The following is a 27,015-nucleotide window of genomic DNA, read 5'->3' as shown; positions in this document are numbered from 1 at the left end:
CTCTCCACTCGCATACCTGCTCCCAACCCACCCTGAATCTCCATCCTCCCCTCTTCTCTCACTCTCTGTAACCTCCCTGGTCTCTGTCCCCCTCTGGGTCACTGGCCCTTCTCTGGATCTCTATAGCTCACTGGGTATCTGTCCTCCTCTCTCGGAGTCTCTATAATTCTCTTCCTTCCTCCTGGCTTCCCGGCCCTCTGGGGATTCTTCGTCTCCTTTATTCTTCTTTATGCCTAAAACTCTTCCTTTTCCTGAAAAATAAGGAATGCTTGGCAAATTTGTGTCATCCTTGCGCACGGGCCATGATAATCTTCTCTGTATCATTTCAATTTTAGTATATGTGCTGCTGAAGTGAACACCTTCCTTCAATTCTTAATCACTTTTTCTCTGCCTGACTCATTCGTGTTCTTCCCACCCCTCCCCCCTTTCTTCCTATTGGTCTCTTTCTCTTTCTCCCAGCTCTCATTTTCTCTGAATTTCTTTTTTCTCACTCTCTCATCACTTCCCGACTTCTACTTCGGGCACAGTGGAAAGATCAGAGGCGATGGGATGGGGTGCGGGCCCTGAAGATGTACTTGCTATTCAAAACCAGGCTCCCCGAAACCCAGTTGTGTGGTATTGGGAAGGGCCTCTAACCTTTCAGCTCCCTTTTCCTCATCTATTGTAAGACTTAAACCAGATATACAATTAGACTTAAGTGTAGTGCCCTTCCGGAAGCAAAATGTATTATCATAAAAGGGTTTCTGAGGATTCCCTGGTGATACAGTGTTAGGACTCGACGCTTTCACTGCTGGGGTGGGTTCAGTCCCTGGTCGGGAACAAACATCCCGCAAGCAACACTGAGCATAACCCCACCCCCCTCAAAAAAACAGAAAAGGCCTCTTGCAGCAGCCTGCAGCACTTTCTGCAGGGTGGTGTTCTAACTGCGCGACTCCCAGATCCGGGTGCCAGTCGGGACTGGAGGAGAGAAGAGAGGAGAAAGGAGACAGGCGACAGGCTCCAGGAGGCATGGGACGGAGGCGGGGAAACATCTGGCCCACCCGTGAAGGAAGCGAGGAAGCAGCTAATCAGAATCTGCCCCTCGCTTTTTTTGTCTGTCTCTGGAGGCTCCGCTGGCCCTTGTCTTGCCCCTCACTGGTGACCATGGCAACCCACTCCCCTAACCGGACGTTGAGGGTTCTGAGTCCCGCTCCCGGGGCAATTCGCGCGGACCGCGCTCTGATTGGTCTTCAGAAAAGAGGAGCTGGGCACGTCATCATGGGAGAAGAGGGCGGGGCTGGCACTTTGTGATTGGCAAGTTCTCCAGTAATTTGCATTCCGAGAGGCGGATCGCGCCCTAATTGGCCGTTAGACTGTGGGGTGGGGCCTATTTCCCTGTTACTCAGAAATACTAAGCAATGAATAACTATTCCTGGCGGCTCAGTGGTAAAGAATCCGCCTGCCGATGCAGTAAACGCAGGAGACCTGGGAGACGCGGGGTCGATCCCTGGATCGGGAAGATCCCCTGGAGTAGGAAATGACAACCCACTCCAGCAATATTCCATGGACAGATGAGCCTGGCATGCTAGTCTATGGGGTCGCAAAGAGTCAGACATGACTGAGCATGCACATGTCACAAATACAAGGAGTTGGCCAAATTTTACAAAGACTCTGGCAGACTGAGGTCATTTCCCCAGGTTGTCAGCGCTAGGAAAGAACAGAAGAATAACTGGAACCCAAATATGTGCAACTTCAGAAGTCTGATCATTCCTCTACTTTCATGGAGAAATAGAATTAAAATGTCATGAGGAGGCTTATCTTCTGTTTGCTGAAGGGCTTGGTAATTGTGTCTTGTTGGATCCTGGCCTATGCTCTTCCTGTACTTTCTCCTCCCCAGATCTCTTTCCTAGTATTTGAGGCTTTTCAGAGAATGGTGCCTGGAACCTCTTCCCTTCTTACACTACTCCCCTCTCCTCAGGAAATTTCAGCAATCTCCATACTTCAATCACCATCATAGCTAGTAATACCCAGACTGCATTTCCAGACTAACAGCTCAAGGTTCAGGGCTCCAGCCTTCTTGGAACACTCCACCCCACATGAGCTGTGTCCCCCAAAACCCACTCCTTCGCATGGGGTCCCCACGTTGGGAACGGCTCCACTGTCCACCAGTCACTGGGTCACATGCCAGCCCTTGCTTTCCCCCTTCACTGCCTGTCAGGCCTGGCGCGGTCCTTCCTGCTCTACCACTCTCTGCCCTGCGCTTCTTTCCATCCACTTACCCACCCCAGCTCAGGCCTCATGCCCTCCTACCTTTTCCCTGCTTCCTGCCTCCAGCTTCCTCCATTATCCATCCCCTGTACAGGCTCAGGCGGTCCCTTTCCCACCTAGAGTTGATTCTGCCTCTTCTCTCATCAGAGCCCTTTCTCAGACAATTGGCAGTACAGCTCAAGCTGGTGTTCAAAATGCTTAATGGATTCTTGTCTACCTATTTTACTTCTTGCAACTCTAAAGCATCAAATCCATCTCTGGCTTCATTTTTTTTTTTTTTTTAATTCAAGCAACATAGTGCTGTCTCTATGGCCTTCTGCACACAGACAAGTTTTCCATCCACCTGGTCATTACACATTCATTTTTTCCTCTGCCTGGGATACCCTTCGCTGCCTCTGCTCACTATAACCAACCTTATCCATCTTTAAAGACTAAATGCAAAATTTGTCCCGTATTTGGAAAGAAATCTCTAACTTTCCAGGGGGGGTTAGGTGCTTTTTCTGAGCTCTCACAGAGCCTGAAGCCACCTCTACCATGGTCCCTCCCTTGCTCAAAGCTCTCCTGAAGAAGTCTCTGTGGTGCTGAAACTGCTTTCTGTCCTAACCTGGGTTTTGCTTTCACGGGTGTTTACATGTACAATAATGTAGCCAGCTGATATTTGGGATTTGTCCATTTATAACTGTATGTCAGTTACAGCTTAATTACAAAGTAAATAACCAAAAACAAGTAACAAAACATCCCCAAACCCCTGTCATCCTCAGGAGAAAAATCAACACTCTTCAGCCTGGCATTGGAGGGTCTGGTTTTTTGTCTTCTAAGATCTAGCCATGGCAAATAGATGGTCACTAAGAATGAGCTGAATGAACAAATGGCACGTCCTTTCCTGCTGGCTGTTGGTGACATCTGTGTGTCTGCGCGTGGTAGCCTACATCTTGTTCTCCCTCTTTCTGCCAGGAGTCTCCCAGCTGCCCTTACAGCGAGGAGTGGTCATGGTGAACAGTTCTGGCTAACAAGGCAGAGTCTGCTGCTGGCTCTGGGAAGGCTATAGCTTTCCTTTATAAAAAGGAAGGGATGTGTGTCCCCTTCTCCCTGCAGACATCACTTATGAAGCTACAGTGTTGTCTCCTGAGCACAAGGGAAGGGCCAAGAGAGGTAGAGAGAATTACAGCACTCTGTCCCAATGCTGTGGAGACTGAGCTATGGGCTGACAGCTGCCCTTCTTCAGACTTGGTTTGTGAGGAAACTATAACCCCTAGTATTTTGCTATCATTAAAAACCCAAGAGACTGCACATAAAAACCCAGTACAGAGGTGTGGCTCCTGGAGCACTCTATCTGGGGCCCCTGACAGCGGGATAATCCCAAGTCACAGTGGCACAACCACGGGAATAACAGTAGAAAGAGCCCCAGGAAGTCACCGAACTAGACATTGCTCTGCAGGGGTGGGGCATGGCTCACACTGGAGGAGGCTGGAGGTAGCAGAGCTGGAGGTGGGGCCATGTGGGGGGCGGGGACTGGCCCAGCAGCAGGACGGAGAGCAGCAGCAGCAGCAGGCCCAGGAGCGGCGCCGGGATCAGGAGGTGCCGGCTGACCCTGCGGGGAGGCGGCACAGTGCTCGGCGGCGCCCTGGGGAGCCCGTGGTGTCCAGACGTCTGACCACCACCCTCCTTCTCGAGATGCTGTGGTGTGCACCTGAGCCACTGGAGGCGCAGGGGGCACAGGCAGAGCTGGCCCCAGACTGGCCTCCTGACTGGGACCAGCTCCTTCACCACGGGCACCAGGGCTTGCTGCAGCTCTGGTTCTGAGGGGCTGCTAAGGAGAAAGGAAGGCAGGGCAACGGTGTTGGTCTTCCCCTCGCTCCCCAAGTCCCATCCCAGGCCCCTGGGTCCCACTACCTCTCAGGAGGGTTTCCAAGGATGTCTCCAGGGTGTGAGTCTTCTGGATGGATGGGGAGGTCCACCTGGAAGGACAAAGGGGACAAACGGTCTCAGGTTTGCTGGACCAGGAGAGGTGCTCTAGTCAGCCCACTGGACAGAAGTGCGCACACGGAAGGGGGCAGGACACAGTGGTTCTGTGTGAGAGCCTCCCCAACACACGCTGCTGCGCTGGGCTCCCAGCTCTGCCAGTTTCCTGCCGTGTGGCACTTGCACGTCACCCCACCTGTCAGGCCCCACTTTCTCCATCTGCCAGACAGCGGTGATGACAACGCCCACCTCAAAGGGCTGAAGTGGAGAATGAATGGGAGAATGTGGGCAAAACCTACACTGTCAGGAGGTGGGCTTAGAACAGCGCCTGGCGGACAGCACCCAGTGACTATGTGAGCTATTCAGTATTATTATTTCCACTTTCTGTCTGATTCTGGAAGCACCCAAGCCCCCTGAGGTCAAAGACTCTGTCTCCTCCAGGAACCCAGCCCTGGCCTGGGCCTAGTACAGCATGGACACTCCTCGGGTCCATCTTCCTGCCCTGCACCAGGCCCAGCAGGTATTTTAAGATTAAAGCCCCCAGTACTCCTTACTTTACCACGTCACCCCCCATGTGTTTCTTTTTCCCTGTGTCTTTCTGAAAGGGTATCCCCTCTGCAGATCTCAGGCTTTCTCAGGCCTGCCTCTGGTCTGTGGATGACGACTATGGCAATAACAATACAATAATAAACAAGGAGTTCTAGCAACACCCTGGTCTCAGCCACCGTCTTCACCACGGTCACCTACAGTGCGTCGGCTCTGTGCCAGGCACTTTATGATGCGATGCTTAACCTTCATCCCCACCCTGGGAGCTGGGTAAGATCGTCGTCACACTAGCCGTGAGGAAGCTGAGGTGGGCCCCAGTCTCCACGGATGGGAGTGTGGTGTGGTGGGAAAGAGGTGGGCCAGGGAGAGCATCTTGGTCAGCGTGGACCCTGAAGAACCCCAGGTGCCCAGAACGGAAGCCGGCACACCTTCTGGCTTCTGACCTCACCACGTTTCCTTCCTCTGCTTCCTCTGCCTGAGAACCAGGATTGCCACCTGCCGCTTTGAGGAGCAAAGGAGCTGCCGTGTGTGGTGCCGGCAGGGCAGCTATGACAGATGCGGTGCCCCAGGAGTTCTGGGCTGGCTGGGGAAGGTCTGGCTCTTCTGGAGTGTGGGCATACATATGTGCGCATTTGCGCAGTCTTGGGGTGTAGCCACGTCTGTGGCAGAGGCTGCGGCCCCATGTGCAGTGTGTAGGGGGGGTCCCCTGGGAACATTCTAGCTGCCCACTTGCCTGAAGCCTCCCTCTACAGCACTGTCTGCTCTCATTAGCTACAGCGAGGGCATTGTTAACTCTCGGCCAAACGATTTTTCTGTCTGTTTGGGGGTGTGGGCAGGGGCTGGGGAGGAGCTTTGACTACAGAAGCCTCATCTGAGGGCCTGAAGTGAATGGTGCCGGGGACTGCCTACCACGACCTGGATCTCCGCTTCGTCCTCTTCCTCTCTTCTGGGCAACCTGGGGCGACAAGAAAGTCACTGCAAGCATCTGTCTCCCCTGCCTGGCTCCCATTCACCAGCTGTGTGGCAGAACCTTTAAAGCAGGAGGTCTTCACGTACATGGACCTGGAGGGTGCCCTGGAGCCCCGCGAGCAGACTGTTGCGTGTAGGTTAGCATCTGTATTTTTTCACCAAATTCCCCAGAGAGTCTGTGTGTGACCCCTAAAGGGTCAGGGGCCCCTCCACCTTATTGGCTTTCTTAGCTGCTCCTTTCCCAGCAGGTCCCCCAGGTGATCAGAGGCTTCTGGGTCTCAGACATCTCTGAGACCCTGCCCCCTGCCCCAGCTTCCTGCCTGGTGGGCTGGGCCATGCTCAGGGAGTCTGGGTCTCATTGGGTCTTCTTGGAGAACTGGGACTCCAGCTCAGGCTTCCCTGACTCCAGAACTCAACTCTGTGGACCCTGCCCCCATCCTAAGTCATTTCTCTTAGGTGTGCAAGCCCCAGCCTCTGTGCCCCCGTGGTCACAGCTGCCTGAGCCCCTGAAACAGGCGCCTCTCTGGGGACTCAAGACACAAGCTGCCCAGCCCCAACGTTCCTTGGAGCCTGAGATGTCTGCACCACCCATCACCACCTTCACTGGGGACCAGGGACCCAGTGATCTAGCCTTAGCCACCAGTTTCAGACCCAACACCCTCAGGATACAGCTGTTTCCTCAATTCCGATTCAGTAAGGCACCCAGGCTCATAGGCCCCCAGCCTCTGGTTCAGTCAGATAACCAGCTGTCTTATCCCCTGGGATTTCTATGGTGGGGTGGGAGTGTGGGGCCCAGCCCCTCTCAGTATCTGGGCCCCACAGGACTCACCACTTCCCTCACTCCCGGCTTCCCACTTTGTGGACCATACTGCTCTCCCCTGCCCCAGGGAGACTGGGATGCCCAGCCTCTACACCAGCTCTGGTGCCCGCTGCTGCTCAGCGCTGTCTTCTTTCCATTCCCTGGTGACGCACGGGGAGGTTACAGCGCCGGGGGGCCCCCCATCCCGCCCAATCTCAGCTTTCTCAGACAACTCCAATTAGAGGCCGTAGCAGGCAGCCTCATTAGTTGTCACAGCCAGGAGCCTGAAAGAGGGGAGGAGGGAGAGAGAGGCCCTGCAGGGAGGCGGAGGCCCCGTGGAGGAGGGTGGGCCCAGACATCCGGTGCTTTCCCTATCTTTGGAAGCTGCACACAAGCCTTGTAATAGTTGATTAACAGTCACAGGGCGCGGGATTGCCCCATCCCATCACAGAGTAACTAAGCGGGGATCTGAACCCAGGCTGTGTGATCACAGAGACCCCAGGGTATCCCAGCTGTCTGAGTGCTCTGCTGGGGCACAATCTAGGTCTCATTTGCACCAGGGCTCCTTGGGAGCCTTAGAGAAGTGTGTTCAGTGACAGTGACTGAGTGAGCTATCCCATCTGCCTGACGGCTGTCTTCTTGCCTAGGGGTCTCCTATACGAATACTACTCCCAGAGGACCCTAAGCAGGGCCTCTTTCAAGTCTTTCCCCCAGGAGGGGTCAGGGGCTAGATGTCCTCCTGAACTACCAGGGTCTGGGGGTAAGGCTGGTCTGATTCATTCTGGTCCGCAGGCCCAGGATCGCCTCTGCGCGAGCGAGGGGCCCAGAGGTCACGGCTTTGCATAAGCCTCCCCTGGGGCTCTTCCAGGCCTGTACTCCAGCCATCTCAGAGTCACCCAGGGGGCCAGAGGGATGGCTCAGGGAGGACCAATCTCCTTACCTCGTGGATGGCTCCTCCCTTCCTTCCTGAGGCTGCGCTGACTCTTCCTGCGAGTTTCTCTGTGGGAAAGAAAAGCCTAGGTATCCTGGGCTTCCCCACCCACTTCTAAAACCGGCCCTTCTCCTGGGCTCCCCCTCAAGGGTGGCTCTACCTTCCCTCCAGGGGCAGAAGCCCGAAAGTGGACCAGTAGTTTTCCTTTGGGACCAGGAATTCAGGTCCCCCTGAACTTCTGACACTCCCACAAGCCTCTCACACTCATCTGGGCCCCAAAGAGGCTCAGCATTTCCCTTCCAACCCCCTTCTCCTCCCAGGTTCCCAGTTGTGGGCACCCAGGTCCCCCTCCGTTTTCTCTGAAGACATCCAGCCTTGCCTGTGGCCTCAGCCACCACCGAGACGCCTTTCTAAATGCATCACTGCGCTCTACCCTCGTGCACCCACTACCTCCGGGGCAGCACCCCCCATCCCTCAGGGTGCTCACCTTAGGGGGTCACAAGGTAGGTTCAGCGTCTGTCTGTCTACCCCCTTTTCCAGAACCCAGAGCTCTTAGCCCCCTGTTGGTGAGTTGGCAGCTCTGTCTCCCCTGCCTAATTCTCACTGCCTGTCCCTTTTTCTCTATCCCAAGGCCCTGGCCTGGCTCCAGCTTCATCCTCTAACTCTGGACCACTGCCCCAGCCTCCTCCCTGGCCTCCCAGTCTCCCATGTGGCCCCAGAGGGATCTTTCTGTGCAGCACATCCAGAACTGACCTGCCCCTCCCCACGCACTGCCTCTCACCCTCACTGGCAGGGAATTCCTTTCATGATCCGGCTTCACCTCATCTCTGGCTAGTCACTCCCAACTGCCCTCTACCTTCCAAACGTGTTATGTGGTTTCATGCTCCCATGTCCTCTCCGCATACTGTTCCCACTGCCTGGAAGGCCTCTCCTTTCTCACACCACTTAACTTCTCTTATTTCTTCAATATAAACTCAAGCGTCAGTTTCCCTGTGATATCTCCTATTCCACACAGGTATTCCCTTTCTCTGGGCTTCCCCAGGGCCCATCCCCCAATCCCCTAGCACACAGATCATCCTGCATTGGGATGGCCCATTTTCATGATCTATCAGGTCCTGAGCCCCACAGGGTCCCCAGGACCCAGTGCAGGCAGCACGCAGAGGCCTGGCTCAGTCTTCCCCTCCAGGAGGCGTCTGAGCACTCTCAGCGGAAGTTCTGATGTACACTTGTGGGGCTTCCTTGGTGGCTCAGCAGGAAAGACTGCCTGTCATTGCAGGAAACACGGGTTTGATCCCAGATCCGGGAAGACCCCACATACGGAGGAGCAACTAAACCCGTGTGCTGCAACTACTGAGCCTGTGCTCCAGAGCCTTCTTGCCCTAGAACCCATGCTCCACAACAAGAGAGACCACTGCAATGGAAGCCCGTGCACAGCAACTAGGGAGTAGGCCCCCACTTGCCTCAGCTAGAGAAAAGCCCTCGTGGCAGTGAAGCCCAGCACAGCCAAAATTAAATATAATTTTTAAAATGCATGCTTCCCCTGAGGAATGCAGCTGTGCTCCCCACAAGCTGTGTGATCTCTCTCTGAGCCTCAGTTTCCCAAGAATAACAGGGTGAGGGATGAGGGCGCCTACAGCCCGCAGAGACAGTGGGAGAGGGCAGAGAGGAATCCAACAGAAGATTCTCTCAATTCAGAGAAAAAGCGAACAGAGAAACTGTCTCTTTCAAGGGTGGTGAGCAGCGAGGAAGCAGTATGATTTTCAAGACAATAAAGCATTGTTTACAGAACTTTTAGCAATATTTTCTTAAAAAAAAATCCTCCAGTCACTAACAGATTACAAATCTCACTTTTCAACTGTGAACACTGAATATGAGCTGTCTTCATTGTTTCAAATGAGGTTTGAAATATTGTTCAGGTAACTACAGATGATGGCTATTGTTGGATTCAGGATTACATAGTGGGCTTGTTTTTTCTTAAAGGTTTTTTTAAAAGGTAAATGCTTAAAGTACCTACATGGTATCAGGAAGAACAATTCACTTCCTCCCTTCCCACCTTGTAACATTTTAAATAAGGTGATTCTGGACAGTGCTTTTGAAACCACCCCCACCCCATGAAATCTGCATGTTTGGTTGGCTCACTTCCACACCAGCAGGCCAGTCCCTGGAGGGCAGGGGTGGTGTCCTGTCTGGCCAGGGGCTCTGAGGCCAGCACCCAGCAGGCCCTCAGTCCACACCTGCCTATGGGGTGGGGAACAGTGAACGCGTCCCGGGCCCCGCTCCCAGCCCCTGGACCCAGCAGTCTCAGGGCTCTCCTGTGCTCACCTGCCCCCCCGACGGGGTTTCAGGAGGAAGCTCATCCTCCCCATCCGCCTCACTGACCACCTCCTCCCATGGCCACACTCCACACAGTGGGCTGGAGAAATCGATGGGTGTCTCCTCTTGCTTCTGAGGCCAGGGAGAGGCCAGTGAAGGCAGAGGTCAGGGGTGGCATGGAGATGGGCTGAGGCATGAGGTTGGGGGCGGGGAGAGTGATATGAGGGTGCCTGGGGGTCCGTGGGGCAGCACCGGGAAGGGTTTGGTGCCTGGACCAAGGACTGGGACAGGGATGAGGTTAAGAACCGAGGTGGTCCTGGGAGGACTGGAGTGGGGTGAGAGTCAGGGCGGGGTCAGAGTTGCCGCTGGCGGTGGCTTAGGGTGTTCTGGGGGTGTCAGGCCCACCTGCTGAATGGCCTGGATCTCCACACCCAGCGACGGCGGCAGCAGGTTGGTGCAGTCCGCTCTCCTCACCTGGGCCCCTTCGGATAACCTGGCCACACAGTCAGGAGGGGGAAGGCTGCCTCCATGCCCAACCACCTGTCAGCCAGCCTATGCTGAGGCTACTGCCCTGCCCACCTTGGGGCTGGACGCCACGGTGGGGGCTCCCTGTCCTTGGGCTCCCCTCCTGCTTCCTCCTCCCCCGTCGTTCTACTCACTCATCCAGCCCCTCCTGGGTCTGACTCAGCTGCTCCTCCAGGTGGGAGATTTCCAGCCTCAGTTCCTGCAAAGGAAGGATTGAGGGACCCCTGGCTCTGCCTTTTCCCCAGCCCCATGTCTGGGCTCCTCTTCCAAGGCCAGGTCCACTCCTTTGACTTCTTTGGGATCCTCCATACACATACAGACAAGGAGAGAAGGGGAAGAAACAGTAGCAGAAACTTAAGAAGCCAACGAGAGGTAAAGAGCAACAGGAACCCAGAATGTAACCTATCGGTCAGGAAAACTAAGAAAAGGAAAGCAGAGATGGAAACATATGGGAAAATGAGAGACACACATAGGGGACAGGGAGGCCTGGCGTGCTGCGATTCGTGGGGTCGCAAAGAGTCAGACGTGACTGAGCGACTGAACTGAACAGCCCTATCACACACAGATGGGGAGCAAGAGACTGTGAAGACAAGGGACAGAGAGAGGAGTAACCCCAGGAGACAGAGAACTGACCCAGAGAGCGGCAGAGACTGAAACCAGCCAGGCAGGGACACAGAAACAGGGGCAGGGCAGACACTGTGAGAAATCACCCACAGAGAATCAAAGTGGGTGGGAGATGGAGATACAGAGAGAGGAAGGACAGAGGAAAAGTGAAAACGCAGAGAGAGAGGGAGGGGGAGAGACGCACACAGTCAAGCAGCAGTGATGGTAGAAACAAGAGGTGGAGACTCGGAAAAAGATCATCAGACATAGGAGGAGGCAGGACACACCCCAGAGATGGCAAAACAGAAGCAGGGCCTGTGGCCGGGCCAGGGGGTTACCTGGGTTGTGGCTCTGTACTCCTCCAAGGTCTTGGTCAGGCTCTCCGCGTGGCGAGTGCGCTGGGAAAGCCCAAAGCTGATTGAGGCCGGGCTCAACCCACCAAAAACTCTGAGGTCTGGTCGCAGGGGAAGGGGGGTCGGATGGGTGTGATGGGCTGGGGGCAGAGCAAGACCTGAAGAGAGCATCAGCTTCCCTGGAAACCCTCTGACCTCTCTGGGCTGAGTCTCCAAGGATTAGAGTCTAGTATGCGTGCATGGCTAAGTCACTTCAGTCATGTGGACCGTAGCCCGCCAGGCTCCTCTGTCCATGGGATTCTCCAGGCAAGAATACTGGAGTGGGCTACCATGTGCTCCTCTACAGGATCTTCCCAACCCAGGGACTGAACCCGCGTCTCTTACGTCTCCTGTATCGGCAGGCGGGATCTTTACCACTAGTGCCACCTGGGAGGCCCTAGAGCCAAGGAGGATTTTCCTTTGTAGACTTGGGGCAGGAGACACATCGAAGGCACATTTCCCTCCAGCCCACTCACCTCGGAGAGGATGGCGTCTCGCTGGCAAATGAGGTGTTCACACTCGTAGAGCTGCCGCTGCCAAAGAAGGAGCCCGTCCATCTGTCTGGCCTGCCCTCCCCGGCCTATCCCGCTCTCTATAGCTCCTCTCCTCAACCTCCCTTCACATCTCTGGACGTCAGCTACCCCGAGGGGGACTTCAGTGAGTTGCCCACTGGCCCTGGGGACCTCAGAGCTTGAGTCAAACCCCTGATCTCACCAGACCAAAGGGGCTGAAACTGATGAGGCTAAAAACGGGCCTCAGGGAGGTAGGAAATCGTCAAGGCACTAGGGAGGGGTGCCACCTTCAAGATGTCCTTCTCCGAGGCCAGCTCCTCACTCCTCCTCTTCACTCCATCCCGCTCGGCCAGGAGCTTCCCATTCTGGAAGAAGGGACCCTGGTCACGATCACGTCAGCAAATGGCCATGTTAATACTCAGAGAAGACATGTGCTGAGCACCTGATGTGCATCAGGCCTCATGCTGGGCACCCTTTCTCTTTTTCCTGAGCCTTTCAGATGCGGCTTTAATTATCCTTCAATGGCAGCCTTTCTAAGACTTTTTTTTTTCACTTTTTATTTTGTTTTGTATTTAATTGTATAGCCAATTAACAACACTGGGACAGTTTCAGGTGAACAGTGAAGGTGAACAGCCATATACATGCATCCATTCTCTCCCAAACTCCACTCCCATCCAGGCTGCCACATAACATTGAGCAGGGTCCCATGTGCTATACAGTAGATCCTTGTTGGTTATCCATTTTAAATATAGCAGTGTGTACATATCCATCCCAAACTCCCTAACTATCTCTTCCTCTATCCGTCCCCCTATTCCCCGTGCTCAGCACTTCCTGATGTTTCAGCCCACTTAATCCCTCCAACAATCCTATAGGATCTCAGCTCTGATTTGCAGATGAAAAAATAAAAACGGCTGCAAAAATGGAGCTATGATGGGATGCATGTGAGGATTAAATGAACTAATAATTACTGCTAACATTTACGGGGCACCTTGCCAGTGTTAACTTACTTCTGTGCCCTCTTTTAAAGATAAAGATGGGAGTTCCCTGGTGGTCTAGTGGTTAGGATTTGGTGCTTCCACTACAGTGGCTTGGGTTCCTGGTACAGGAACTGAGATCCTGCAAGCTGCGAGGTGTGGCCAAAATAGATAAAATAAGATAAAAATAACTGACTCACAGAAAGACTGAGCAACTTTGCCCAGGGTATATAGATGGGAATTCATGCAAATACATGTTTAATATGTTAATGAATACAAACACATTTAGAACAATGCCTGGCATATACCAAAATTTGGTGTTATATCAAAAAGATATTTCTAACACTTTGTATTACGAATTTTTAACCCACAAAAGTAAAGCTAATGGTGTGGTGAACCCAGAAATTCCCCAGTGGTCCAGTGGTTAAGACTGCACTTTCACTGCAAAGGCCTGGGGTTCAGCCCCTGGTTAGGGAACTAAGATCCCACAAGCTGCTCGACTCAGCCAAAAAAAATCATGAACCCCCATTATTTGTCACCCAGTTTCAGTAATTACATACATTCTTCCTGTTTGTTTCTTCTCTATGCACAGAGTTTGCTTTGCTTAACCAGATTATTTTAAAGCAAACCCCAGGCTTATTATTTCACCTGTAACTGCTCCAGCATTTGTATTTGCTACCTGAAGACTTTTCCTTTAGAAAGGACCACAATGCAAGGATCACTCTCAACAAAGTTAAGAATAACTCCTTCGTATCATCGCACACCCAGTGCTCTTTTTTGGGTTTGGTTATCTCACAAATGTTTTCTTCACACTTAGTTTGTTTGAGTGAGGATCCAAACAAGGTCCACCATGGCTTTTGGTTGAAATGTGTCATTTCACCCAGCAGTGATATCCCCCACCTTCCCAATCCGGGCACTTTTCCAGGCCCTTCATTTGCGGAAGAAACCAGGTTATTCTTCCTGTAGAATTGCTTTAGCGTGTTCTTGTTTCCTGTGCAGGACCTTCTTCATGTTCCTCCTGCCTCATTATTTTCTATAAACTGATGGATAGATGCAGGGCCTTGTTCAGATTTTTGTTCAATATTTTGGCAGGAAGATTTCACGGGTGCTGCTCTGCTATCTGTGTCAGTCAAAGCTATGGTTTTTCTAGTAGTCATATATAGATGTGAGAGCTGGACCAGAAAGAAGGCTGAGTGTTGAAGAATCGATGCTTTTGAGCTGTGGTGCTGGAGATCTCAAGAATCCCTTGGACTGCAAGGAGACCGAAACAGTCAATTCTGAAGGAAATCAACCCTGAATGTTAATTGGAAGGAATGGTGCTGAAGCTGAACCTCCAATACTTTGGTCACTTGATGCAAAGAGCCCACTCACTGGAAAAAAACCCCGATGCTTGGAAAGATTGAAGGCAAAATGAGAAGCGGGGGCGGGGGATGAGATGGTTAGATAGCATCACCGACTCAATGCATGTGAATCTGAATGAAGTCTGGGAAATAGTGGAGGACAGAGGAGCCTGGCGAGATGCAGTAATGTAGTCACAGTCAGACATGACTTAGCAATTGAACAACGATGTTCAACATCGTTAAACAACAATGGCACAACAATAACAATGGCAGCAACAATGGCACATCTGCATCATCTGTGCCTTTCAGGAAGAATGTAAAGTCTGGCTGTCCCAACTATTCATGTTTACACTGTCACCATCCCCTATTTTACAGAAGAAATTAAGGAGTGTAGGGGCTAAGAAACTTGACCAAATTCACATGGAGAATAAGGTCAAACTCAAGTCTGATTCCAAATCCTGCACTTTTAGCTCTCACTCTCCTCTGGAGCTTGGGTGAGAATGGGGAACCAGCTTCACCCCTCATCTCAAGTTGCTCATCACTGGAGGTGGACACTGACACAGAAGCATATGATAATAATGCCTGAGTGAGACTCTGATGAGGCCCAGGACCTGGACCTTGTGGGAGCCCACAACCTCCTTGCAAAAACCCTCTGGGAGCTTTTCAAGGAGGTTGTGCAGAGGCTGGGTCCTCAAGGGAGAGGACAGTTATCTGGGAAAACAAGGGGGCCAACAGAGGGCAGCTCACACCAGCCAAAAATGGGACCTGAGAATAAAATGGACCAAGTTCTGGTCTAGAGCTTCCAGGCACCAAAAACCTAGCAAGCTGCACTGAGTTGCTGTTGTTTTAATACTTATTGCTGCATGCCGGCTTTCTCCAGCTGTGCTGTGTGGGTTTCTCATTGCAGTGGCTTCTCTTGCTGTGGAGCACAGGCTCTAGGTGTGGGGGTTTCAGTGGTTGCAGTAAGTGGGCTCAGTAGTTGCAGCTTGCAGGCTCTCTAGCGTGGGCTCATCATGGTGCAGGGGCTTAGTTGCCCGGAGACATGTGGAATCTCCCCAGACCAGGAATTGAACCAGTGTCTTCTGCATTTCAAGGTGGACTCTTGACCACTGGACCACAGGGGAAACCCTGCACTGAGTTTCTTTTTTTTTTTTTTTTTTGCACTGAGTTTCTATATAAGGAACGCATTTCGAAGCACAGAGGCAGTCAACTTTCCTTGGCCACACCTCTCCTCCTGGTGCCCCTGGGGAAATCAAGGCCAGCTCCTCCCTCACTCCAACCCAGCTCTGCTCCAAGTCTTCCATCAGCTGCCCTTCCTCCCTGTGTCTCAGCGGGCCTGGGCTGACAGGTGAAGGGCGGGGGAAGGACGGAGCCAGGAATGCTGTGTCAACATCTGTCCACCTGGCTGGGATTTGCAGGCTGGATCCTGGGCCGCTCGGCAGGGAACCTGGTTACTCAGCCGCTCTGCCTTCTTCTGCAGTAACCTGAGCCCCGCCCGCTCTGTGGGGTCTGTAGGAAAGCTGAGTGTCTGAGTGTCCCTTACTCCAGCATTATTCTGCTGTAACTTGAGAACCTGATCTATAGATGCTCTGTAGGCAGCTGCTCAGAGGGGAAAGGTAGGGGGAGGGAACCAAGAATAGCTGATTTATCGAGCGCCTAGGATGTCCCAGGCGCTCCTCAGAGCACTTGATCTGGCAGCAGGCCTTCTGGGCTGGAAGGAGAGACCACCGCTGACTACCATTTGCCCTGCTTTCCTGGGGGGTCCACTCTCCACGGGGGTGGGGGAGAGGAGGTTCCAGCCCCAGGCTTAGAGGTGAATCAAGATGGAAATCTTAGCAGATTCCAGACACCCGGTTGGTCAGCTAACCCAGAGGCCATTCTCACCGCCTCTTACTTGCTTGCCTCCCACTGCAGAGGCCGAGGAAGGTCAGATATTATCCCAGCCTCTCTTGTCAAGTGATCCAGTGAGATGTAACAGAAGTTTGTTGCTGCAGGGGTGGAATGGGGGTGCTTGGGGAAAAATTTTTCCTTCTGATGAATAGAGAGAGCCACGAGAGGAGCATTTGTCCCTCTTTGTCCTGCTTTGAGTGAGAACATGACGTCTGGAGCTGCTGCAGCCATCTGGGATCCTACGGCCACAGGCAGACAAACAAGCCCAGAACCTTCAAAACCTCTTGTTAGTTAATGTTCTTCATATTGAAGCTGCCATTTCTTTGGCGTTTTCTTCCCTGGAGCTGAAAGTAGTCCAGACCTATCAGTGGCTGTTTTACCCACGCCAGGGAATAGTTTGGCTATAATCATTTAATGTCTTCTTGGCCAATGAGATATGAGGGAGGTCCTGTCATGGGGCTTCAGGGAAAGTTTCTTTTTTTTTTTTTTTTTTAATTTTCAAGTTTTTTGTGGGATCTTAGTTCCCCGACCAGGGATTGAAACTGTGTCCCCTGAATTAGAAGTGCATAGTCTTAACCACTGGACTGCCAGGGAAGTCCCTCTCCTTATTCTTAAAAAGAAATGTTCTGGAAAGAACAGTCACATCCTGCCTGCAGCCCATGCCTCACACCATGACAGCCGTCCCGCAGCAAGATTCTCACTGCCCTAACAGAGAGAATTTTCATGAAAGAGCCAAGGAACAATAGTGGAATACTTTTTGGTTTGAATGTAAAAGCCATACTACAGACATAGGCCAAAGAGATTTTGGGCAACTAATGAACAGATACCAGACGGAATGAGTGTTACCGCTTGGACTGGGCAGAGATTCTCAGGGCTGGGGTGTTCAGGCAAGTCAAAGAAGAGAAAAACAGTGAAAATGCCTTCAGGCCAGCCCCAAGCGACGGGTTAGAGGGCTGGAGAGGAGGATGGATATAGTTGAATCACAGAACCTCTGGGATATGTGGAATCTGAGAGAGGTGTTTCCCAGCTCACTCTGTGAACCAGAAACATATGTGAGTAGGAAATAGAGGTGGTGGTATGAGCAGTTAAAAGCGTAGATGGCCCAGTGAGGCCTCTGTACCCACAAAGTCACAGGAAGGCAGTTAGACCTCTGTGCCCCTACAAGGGTGTGGAGAACCCCCAGGGTATTCCTGGGTAGTGGGGTCCAAAGGAGGGCCACCACCATCACATGCAGTGAGGACGGTACATCCAGAGACCAGAAGGCAAAGTCAGCCTCCCAGTGGATGCCAGCACGCAGTGGTGACTAAGGCTGAGGACCAGATGGGACAAAGAGCATCAGTCTTGTGACCAGCAGAGAGAACAGACATTGAGTGAGGAGCACGGAGGCGCTGCGTGGGTCTCCAGCAGCTTAGATGCTGCCTTGTGTGTGGGGTTTATTTCCCCCTAAAAGGACTGAGTGGACCCAGAATTAACTAAGATAATGTTTTCTGTCTCGCATAGAATGAGGCTTGAATCTGACCTGAGGCTGGACTGGGCCTGTTCATGTTATGTGCGAGGTTCTGGGATAACAGAGGCCATTTAATTCCCACAACAATCCTAATGAACAGATACCCTTCTCCCCTGTTCTTACAGAATAAACCTATGGCTCAGGAAGGGGAGGTCACCCGCCTACAGGTTGTCTGTTGTGCAGGGATGGACTTTGAATCAGGGCTGACAGGGTAAGGCCTGTTTTGAACAGGGTAAGGCCTGTTTTCTTACCATCATAAAAAAATACTAATACATGAACAATAACAGCTAGCTTCTAGTGAGCTCTTCCCATGTGTCCTGCCTCGTGCCTCGAGCTGTAATAATCCCCTTGTTTAAATTTCACACAATCCAACCATAGAGATTCCGATATTTTACCCTTTATCACAGATGAGGACACTGAGGCAGACAGAGAGGCAGACTGGCCCAGGCTTATGTCGGCAGCCTCACCAAAACCAGGAGTCACCCCCATGCCCCACACTCTTCTAGGCTGTAGCAGCCCTCACATGCAGCCATGTGACCTTCAGGGACATTCACACATTACTGTGATTCTGGGGTCTCCTTCACCAGACTGAAGGGTGTTTGTGGAGGCAGTGGGCAGGAAGATCCTGAGGACTGGGGAAGGGGCGGGAGGGCCTCAGCTCACCTCTTCCTGCAGAGTCTCCATCTCGGCCACCAGACGCTGCTGCTCCTTTTCCTGACCAAGCCCAGAGAGAGAAGAAAGGCTTCTTTTTGGGCCCCTCTGCCCCCACGCTGCCCTTCTCCCACCCCTGGGAACATGACACAGGTTGGGTCATGGAGGAGCAGGGCTGGGGGCACGGGTCTGAGGAGCCCTGCTGGCTCCTGCTGTCCCCCTTTGTCATGAGAGGGATGGCAAGCATCCGACTCAAAGTCTGGGGTGAGCAGGAAGGGGACTGAGGGAGCCCCACGTGACCTTTGCCCTTTTCCATTCTGTAGTCAAGCTCTGTTGCTCAGACTCCAAGAAAGTGGGAAGAAGAGAATAACTTTGTACCCCTTGCCCGAAACCCACCGTGTGCCGGGCCTGGGCCAGAAGGCTGCGGTTCTGTTCCTCCAGGCTCTTGGCCAGAGTCTTCAGGTCCTCCAGCTCCTCATCCATGCCCCTGGCAAACTGCAGAGCCTGCTGGGTACTGGTGGGGGCGGGGAGGTGGGCCACAGGAGAGAGAGGAAGACAGAGGTCACAGAGGTAGATCCCCTCAGAGCAACAGAGAAATCTCAGAGCCCTGGAGAGGGGGGGACAGAGACCTACAGAGAGGGGCACAGAGACCCAGCGAGAAAAGGAGGAAAGACACAGAGTGGGCGACAGAGACCCAGTTTCTACCTCAAATACCAAGAAAGTGCGAGGGAACCTGGGCCTGTGGGCAGGTGGGACGTGGAGGGTGCAGGAGGGTGGACGCGGGGCCCGGCCTACCTGCGGAGCTGCTTGCGCAGGGCCGAGATCTCCTCCCCGAGGCGCGCGGACCCCTCCTCGGCTGTCTCCACACTGCGTTGCAGTTTGGCATTCTCCCCAGCCAGTCGGCGGTTGCTGAGCTCCAAGTCCTCCAGGCTGCTCAGCAGGTCGGCGGTGGCGGGCCTGGGGGCAGGGAAGGGGCAGGGTCACTGTCCGCAGCCCTGGCCTCCATTCCCCAGGCTGGGCAGGTGCTGGTGGCGGGGAGACGCGGCTCCTCCAGACAAACAGGAGACAGCCCTGTCCTCCCTGAGCTATTAGCCCAGCCTGCTTCCCTCATCCACTCCCCGGGAGACCCTGGGCCCTGGGCCAGGCCCGGGCCCTAGGCCGCTGGAGGGCATGGGCGGGGGAGGGCAGGGAGAGGCTGAGGATAGGTACAACTCAGGTCTGGGGTCTTCGCCTCCGAAGCTCTCCAGATTGGCCGGATCCTCAACTTCTGGGCGTCCTGGAGGGAGACAGAGGGCGGTGGGCTCCCAGGTGACCCGAGATGTTGGCAACCCCTGGACTCCAGCCTTGGTCCTCCTTTGGCTCCCACCCTTGCGTTCACCCTGGGTGATCCCACCTGCTCCTAGGGCTGCATCCGCCATCCAGAAAGCCTCTTGTTCATGCGCACCTTGAGCTCAGGCTAGATTTCCCCGTGGGGCCCAACTACCCTACATTCATCACGCCCGACCCTGACCCTGGGCAGCATTCCAGCTGCCCTGAACCTTGTCTCTCCTCTCAGTTCCCCCACTTACTCACCCAGCCCCTGGGCTGTCCTGGCTCCCTCCCTCCTCCTGCCTCAGGCCTCTCGCCTTCTCCCCCTGGACCCTCACCGCAGCCTCCACCCTGGCCTCCAGACTCTCCCTCCTGTCCTTTCCCCTTTCGGCGCCAAAGGGGTCTTTCCTCCCCTAGAGCTAACATCTCCTCCCCTTCTCACAACCCTCCCCTGACTGCCCCCAAGCCAGGTTGGAGGAGGTTCAAGAAAATGTTAAGAAAGCTCTATTTTTCAGCTTTTGTTTTTATAAGTCTGGAGAAACATAACACCAGTAACACCAGCACTTTTTAATGGAGCGCCTTCTGTGTTGAAGGCTTTGGGGTAGAATGGTGAGCAAACCAACTGACAAAACAAGAGGGCAGGTAACGAGTCATAAACAGATTTCTCCAGGGAAGGGATGCAGAACTGTGCTGAGGATGCTGGAGAGAAAGGGACCTTCACTTGCAGCATCCCAGGCTTTCCCCACCAGGGCTTCCCTACCCCGAGTGAAGGAGGAGGGAAGACATGGGAAGTTTAGGCTGAGAAAACAGCCTGAGCCCAGGCCAGGCGGGAGGTGGGGCAAGACCAAAGGGACAGAGGATGCAGGAAGTAGAGTGCAGGGAAGGGTGATGCTGGTAAGAGGTGGGAGAGACCTCCGTGATACGGCTGGTGTCAGGAGGAGGAGTTGAAAACAACCGTTGAGGGGAAAAATGCAAACCCCAAAGCTCAGGGCATGTGGGGAGGCAGTCATGCAGGTGCCTAGAAAGCTAGGTTAGAACAAATGTCTCTGGGGTCTGGCCCTATCCCCTGCTCTGCCCCCATGGGAAGTCCCCCCCACTGTCTGACCCTAGGCCTGCCTGCTTCATTCTATATATAGCGATCTCACCAGATGGCAGTTGCTGGGAGGTCAGGGCTCCCTCGAAGGCCGTCTCCTCTTCCAGCTCTAATCCCCTGTATCAAAGGGATGAGGCTTAGGGCCCCTGCAGCCAACCCCCCCCAATCCTGACCAGCCTCCGACAGGGGGTTGCGGGTGATGGGAGGGGGCCAGGTCAGGTGAGAGCAAGCACCGTGGGGAGGAAGGTGAGGCCAGATGGCAAGCGCCTGGGGCCAGATGGAAAAGCAGGAGGGGCAAAGCCTGTGCTTGGAGGGGTGGGGAGGGGCCTCTGTCAGCCTCTCAACATCCCCCTTCTCCACTCTCCAGCCCCTTTCATTTCTGCCCTCAGACCCTTCCCTCACCCCAACCTCATCTCTACTCTCCTCTCTTCTCAGCCTCCTTCCAACCACAGCAGGTCCCTGTGCCCAAAGCGTGCTGGCTGCAGTAAGCAGGTATGAGCTTAGGTCTTAAGAAAGGTTTTCTGAGGGGGCTGGGGTGGGGGATGGAGGTGCGGGGACCCACCCATCCAGCTGACAGGCAGTGATCCAGTCCCGCATGACCACCAGGAAGGTGTCCAAGTCCACAGTGGCCTGAGGGCCCTCCCCATTGGGGTCCAGGCTGCAGGCCAGTGTTTGGAGGCGAGCATCCTGGGGACCCTGTCCAGTCACGGCCTCCAGGTAGGCTAGCAGATGGGTCACAGCCACAGTGCCTGGGGACAGAGAGGCTGTGAGGGAGGCTGCGTCAGGATAAGGAGAGGGGTGGGGACCACGGGCTGGGCTGGTGGCACCCCTGCACCGTGGCCTTTGGGCAACTCCTTCTTCTTCCCCCGAGTCAACGTTTTCACCTGGAAACGGGGCCCAGTCATCTGCACCTCAGAGCTGGACCAAAGAGGACCAGCTGAGCCCCACTAGGCCCACAGTGGCTGCCCTTTCCCCCTCCCCCAGGCTCCAAAGCCCCGCCTTCCTCTGCTTACCCTCCTCCCCCAGGTTTCCTCCCCTCACCATCCCCTATCCATTTCCTTCCTGAAGCTTCCCAGTCAACCACATCACCCCAGCCCATCCCTCTGTCTGTGGCCCCCCAGTTCTCAGCCCCCCAGCTTCGTTCCTTATTATTCCTTGACCCTCTGACCTGTTCTCTGGGGGTCACAAGCTTCGAACGTGGAGTTGAGTATTTGCTCCTCTAAGCTGAGCAGTGTCCCCAGGCTCCCGTCCTCTGCCTGGTCCCAGAGGTACACTGAGGAGACAAGAGGGCCAGCCCATCTGTGGGGAGGGGGACGATGAAGAACAAAGAGGGGCTCCTGCAGAGGGGAGGGAATTCATTCCAAGCTGCCTGGGGTTTGGGCTGGTGGGGGCCACAAGGTGAGGGTCCTCGAGTCACCTTCCCCATCCCCCGATTTGGGAATGTGGGCCCCCCTCATCCTTCAGGCCAGGAAGTGCCCCCCCCCGCCCCCGCTGTCTAATCCCTTGTGTCCAACCGGCTCAGGAGCCCACAATACTGAACAAACCCTCTTATAGCCTTTTCCCCTCTCTTCCCTGGCTTAGAGGGGGCGAGGGACAGAGGAGGATGAAGAAGAGAGGATTCTGGGAGAAGCGGAGGGTGAAGGGGGCCCAGGAACCAGGAACAATCCAATATCGCGCGGGCAGCCTGGATCGATCCCGCCTGCCCTCAGCATCTCCGGTCTCTCAGCCTGCCTCAGGGCTGGGTCTCTCCTCCCCACATCCCTGAGGCTGGCTGGCATCATCAGCGCCCACGGGCTGGGGCCTGAAACAAAGGGGGATGGGACAATCCAGCCAGGGTGAGTGGTGGTGCGGTTCCGACCTCAGAGTTCCAGCTGCAGGACTGTGGGCAAGTCTCTTTGCCTTTTGGAGCCTCAGTTTTCCCACCAGTAAAATGGGTGGATAGAGTGATCCTCCCCCTCCCTGGGGCTGGGAGGGTGAGGTCTGTGTAAGTGAAGAGCACTTCCTGCTTCCCACCTCCGCACAATGTGAACATCCTGGGGTCTGTCTGCTGCTGTATCCACTGTGCCCACACAAAGCAGCACTCAAAAAATGCTCCAAGATATAGAAGGAGCCTACACATTCTCCACCCCTGGACCCACTGGATCTCTCCAGGGGCTGGAAGTGACCGCTGAAGCTCCTGCCCTGCCCCTGAACAGATGGGTGTAGCAGAGTGCAGGCTGCAAGGTCTGGCAGACTCAAGTGCAACCTGGGCAAGGGACTCAGTCTCTCTAAGCCTCAGTTTCTTCCTATGGAAAATGCGTGGGTGGGTGAGTGGGGGCTAATTCCCTCCTAGAGAGGAGATAAGATATTAATAAAATCTGGAAGCTCGATAATAAAACTGCACATTTATTCAGCATTTACTAGGAGCCACGCCTCTTCTGAGCATTTGACATGAACCACAGTGGCTGCTATGATTACAAACCAGGATACTTAGGCACAGACAAGTGGGAAACTTGCCCAAGGTCACATGTTCAACATCTGATTGCCATTTCTCATCGCACTAACTCTTCAAGGGTTCTCTGTACTGAGCTAAAAATTTAGCCCCTTCGGGTTTGAACTTCGGCTTCTAAGGAAAGGGAGCAGGACCTACAGTTAGGGGAGACGTGGTGCCCCCCTACATTATACAGGAGGACCCTGTGGCCCAGTGAGGTCACCCAGGACTGCCTGGCTCCAGATGTCGTGGGATCTGAGGAGCTGCATGGATCTACAGCGCAGATGCGACCCTCAGCCTCCCGGGGCCCCTCAGGAAGAAGTCACTCTGCTTCTCTCCTGTTCTCTTTCCTTCCTCAGTGTCTCTACCTCTCTGTCTGTCCTGTCCTTTCTCCAGTTTTGTCTCCGACTCTTTCCACTCTCCTCCCTATCTCTTTGGCCCTCAAGTCCCACCTGCCTGTCTCCACGTCCTCCACCCCCATCTTCTCGTCTCTGTGCTGCTTCTCCCGTAACTCAGCGACTCTCCAAGGCTTCTCTCTCCTTCCTCCACTGTCACTCTCTCTCTTTCCATCTCCTGCTTTCCTCAGTCTCCATCTCTCCTGGGTGTGTCCCTCCCTTTTCTCTGGGAGTCTCCCAAAGCGCGGCCACAAGTTCCTCGGCGGCCGCACGCCCTCTGCTGGTGCACATGAAGTTTACACGTTCAGATGCTGGTCACTTGGTCAGCCTGCCCAGGTGTCTGCCTCCTGCCTTCCTATCTGGCAAGCCTCCTGAGGCCAGAGAGAAGACACCGGCTTTGAGGCTAGATGCTAAGAGCCTCTAAGAAAGGGGCCCTGTCTCTCCTCTAGGGTGGGAGTCTCCCTTGGCTCTCTCACTGTTTAGTAGATGAGTTTCAGAAAGGACAACCCAACATCTTCCTCCTGAAGCCACTTTCACACCCATTTGGTCTGTGTCCAACTGATCATTCAAAAGTTAGTAACTGGGTTCCTATTATATGTCAGGTATTGCTCCCTAGCAGCATGATCAGCAGGACAGCCGACAGCCACAGTGATTCTTGAGATCTGAACAGTGGTGAGAGTGAGATGAGATGCTCTATTGGTATAAAGTGGCTTCCCAGGTGGCTCAGTGGGTAAAGAATCCGCCTGCAATGCAGGGGACACAGGAGATGTGGGTTCGATTCCTGGGTCAGGAAGATCCCCTGGAGGGGGGCATGGCAACCCACTACAGTATTCTAGTCTGGAGAATCCCACGGACAGAAGAGCCTGACGGGCTACAGTCCATAGGGCTGCAAAGAGTTAGACACAACTGAAGTGACTAAGCATGCACACACTCATGTCAGTGTAAAGTACATGCCAGATGCTGAAAACTTATAAAAAAAGAGAGTAACTTCAGTACATTTTTACATTGATTGTATGCTGAAAGGACACTGTTTTAGATGTATTAGGTTCAATAATACTATGATTGCCATCCATTTTGTCTGTTTTTCTTTTTAATTCAATGTGGCTACTAACAAAACTTAAAATTACGTGTGTGTGTGTATATATATATATATATATATATATATATATATATAGTTTGCACGTTGGCCAATGCTGCTCCAGGGACTGGGTATACCAGAGTGAATAAAACTGACCCTGCCCTGTGGAACTCATGTTCTAGTCGGAGAGACAGAGTCTAAACAGATGAAGAGATGCCAATCCTCTGAAGAAAAGAAAAGAAGGAAAGGGGGGAGAGAGTAACAGGGCAGCTCCTTTACAGAAAGCAGAGATCTGCAAGAAGTGATGGTGAGTCTGTAGGTCACTGGAGGGGGTGCTGCAGGCAGGGGGCACACGCATACAGAGGTTTCTATTCCTGCAGCTTGGCCTCCCCAGAACAAATAAGGTGTCCAGACAGGTGGGCACACAGCAGGCACTTCATCAAGGATCGTTCTCTGCATCCCACCCCGCCTCAAAGTGGAGGCTCAGCCACCGCAAGCCAGCTCTTCCAAGTTCCTGAGTCACAACCTGGTGCCCTGTTTACCCACTGCTCCCTCCCCACCCTCCCATGGGGACAAACAGGGACCCAGTCACTTACTTTTTGCAGTGGGGCCACCTGCCTGGTCCTCTGGCATGTCCATGGGCCACCTTGGCTGCTCTGCAGCTGGTGGAGAAGCTAACAGCTCCCCTCCGTCACTGGAAGGGACCAAAAAGGGACTGGCTGCTCCCCAAGCTCCTAGAAGGACAAACGGGGGAATGGCCTCCTCAACCAGCCTCCTGAGGGTGGGGACCGGCCCTGCCCCTCCTGTGCCCCAGGCCGTTCTGGGTTCTCAGAACCTGTTTGCCCACCCCTGTCTCGACCAGAGCAGCTTTCGCTCAGACCTGTTTTATGGATTGGAGATGTGGGCTGGGAAAATGGGGGCCTAAGGAGTGGGCGGCAGAGATCAAAGGGGGGCTGGTGGGTGGGGGGTCATTCTCTCCTGCCACCCCTCCTCCCCACAGTTTGTCAAGTTCCCCAGCCCTGTCCCTCCTGCTCTATGATTCTCCCTTGTCCCCTCCTCTCCCCTACAGCTTCAGTCAGGTCTCAACCTCCCCTCCTGGCTCCTTGGCCCAGCCTCTTCCTCAGCCTCCTGCCTCCAGTCTCCAGCTCCAGTCCACCCTCACAAGTGCTGACCTGCCCATCCCCCGCAGTGTTGTTCCATGGCTCCCAAACAACCCAGGGACAGAGCCTAGACCTTGGACTTGATATTGAAGGCCCGGCTTGGCCTGATCCTACCTGCCTCCGGAACCCTCAAACCCACTTGCAACCCTGAACCCTATGCTGTTGACTAAACTGGGCCGGCTCTTCCCACCTCGCGCTCTCTGCCTGGGACATCCTTCTTGCCTGCCTTTCCTGTCTCAGCTCCCACGTCCCCTCCTCTAGAAACCGTTTCTGGGCTAGGTGATGTCCCTGGGTTCCCACACTGCCCTGGGCTACTTACAATCTCGCCCATCAGCCTGTATTTGGAACTGTTGGCCTCCTGCTTGAGTTTGAACCCCGTCTTTCTCCTGTTTCCAGCCCTCCCATGGTTCCCTAGTAACCTCAGGACTAACTACCCAGCCTTTTGGGCTGGTGTGGCACAGAATGGTTCCTGCAACTCCTGCCTTCTTGTCATTTTTCTCTACCCTGGCCAACCTCCAGGTCCCTCACGGCCCAGGGGAACTCAGCATCTTTCCTGGTTCTCCCAGGCCTAGGCTCCCAGCTCCTCTGGGGAGCCTCCCCTGAGTCCTGGGAGCAGTTAGAGGCTCTGACACTCTCTTGGAGAAGGCAATGGCACCCCACTCCAGTACTCTTGCCTGGAAAATCCCATGGACAGAGGAGCCTAGTAGGCTGCGGTCCACGGGGTCGCTAAGAGTCGGATACAACTGAGCGACTTCACTTTGACTTTTCACTTTCATGCATTGGAGAAGGAAATGGCAACCCACTCCAGTATTCTTGCCTACAGAATCCCAGGGATGGGGGAGCCGGGTGGGCTGCTGTCTATGGGGTCGCACAGAGTCGGACACGACTGAAGCGACTTAGCAGTAGCAGCCGCAGACACTCTCTTAGGGAGAAGTTTGACAGTATTTCTAGAAGATTCTGACAGGATTTCAGGGGTCATCTACTAGATTTCCTGGAGGGTTCCTTTCAGTATCTCTGAGGAAGTTTGGTCAGGATTTTAAGACTTTTAACAAGACTTGGAAGGCCCTGATACTGGGGCTCTCCCCTAGAAATTGGGGGCTTGCCAGGATTTCGGGAGGGGCTCTGACACGGCTATTCTTGGGAGCCTCGCCACGGCCTGGGCGCACCTGGAGCCACGTCGCAGTGTTCCAGTCTCGGGACACAAATGAGGGCCACGAACGACAAACAAACGACAGTTGGGTCCTGAAGAGACGCGCGTGCGCCGTTCCCACCGGAAAAAAAAAAGGTGCCGGAGCGGGACCGGAGCGCGCGAGGAGTCTAAGCCACGCCCCTCCCGGGCTCCTCCCCGGG

General features: G+C 54.1%; 1 protein-coding gene and 1 non-coding gene across 4 annotated transcripts; both read right to left on the bottom strand.

The window, feature by feature from the left end:
* Window positions 1-254: 254 nt before the first annotated feature.
* Window positions 255-359, bottom strand: LOC114118155 (U6 spliceosomal RNA). Its single transcript, XR_003591698.1, has one exon. It is a non-coding gene; the product is annotated as a U6 spliceosomal RNA (small nuclear RNA).
* Window positions 360-2,902: 2,543 nt separating this feature from the next.
* On the bottom strand, window positions 2,903-27,012 carry KASH5 (KASH domain containing 5). Of its 3 annotated transcripts, XM_027978612.3 has the most exons (20): window positions 26,832-26,984; window positions 25,102-25,239; window positions 21,731-21,835; window positions 21,125-21,311; window positions 20,615-20,679; window positions 19,371-19,437; window positions 18,957-19,118; window positions 18,558-18,675; window positions 18,174-18,224; window positions 12,087-12,164; window positions 11,764-11,820; window positions 11,234-11,293; window positions 10,427-10,491; window positions 10,173-10,260; window positions 9,777-9,899; window positions 7,464-7,522; window positions 5,665-5,710; window positions 4,141-4,205; window positions 3,947-4,057; window positions 2,903-3,838 (listed from the first exon to the last, which is right to left on the bottom strand). In XM_027978612.3, exons 2-20 carry the CDS (start codon window positions 25,142-25,144, stop codon window positions 3,700-3,702), a joined length of 1,689 nt encoding a protein of 562 aa, XP_027834413.1. In that variant the 5' UTR covers window positions 25,145-25,239; window positions 26,832-26,984; the 3' UTR covers window positions 2,903-3,699. The 3 variants fall into 3 exon arrangements, with proteins under 3 accessions (XP_027834413.1, XP_027834412.1, XP_042088248.1); XM_027978611.3 differs by lacking the exon at window positions 3,947-4,057 and having other exon boundaries at window positions 26,832-27,012; XM_042232314.2 differs by lacking the exon at window positions 3,947-4,057 and having other exon boundaries at window positions 5,671-5,710; window positions 26,832-27,012.
* Between the last annotated feature and the right edge of the window lie 3 nt (window positions 27,013-27,015).

This window comes from Ovis aries, chromosome 14 (genome assembly GCF_016772045.2).
Source record: "Ovis aries strain OAR_USU_Benz2616 breed Rambouillet chromosome 14, ARS-UI_Ramb_v3.0, whole genome shotgun sequence".
In the NCBI taxonomy this organism is placed as follows: domain Eukaryota; kingdom Metazoa; phylum Chordata; class Mammalia; order Artiodactyla; family Bovidae; genus Ovis; species Ovis aries.
The sequence above is the reverse complement of the archived record's forward strand: the minus strand, read 5'-3'. Positions and strand labels throughout refer to the sequence as shown.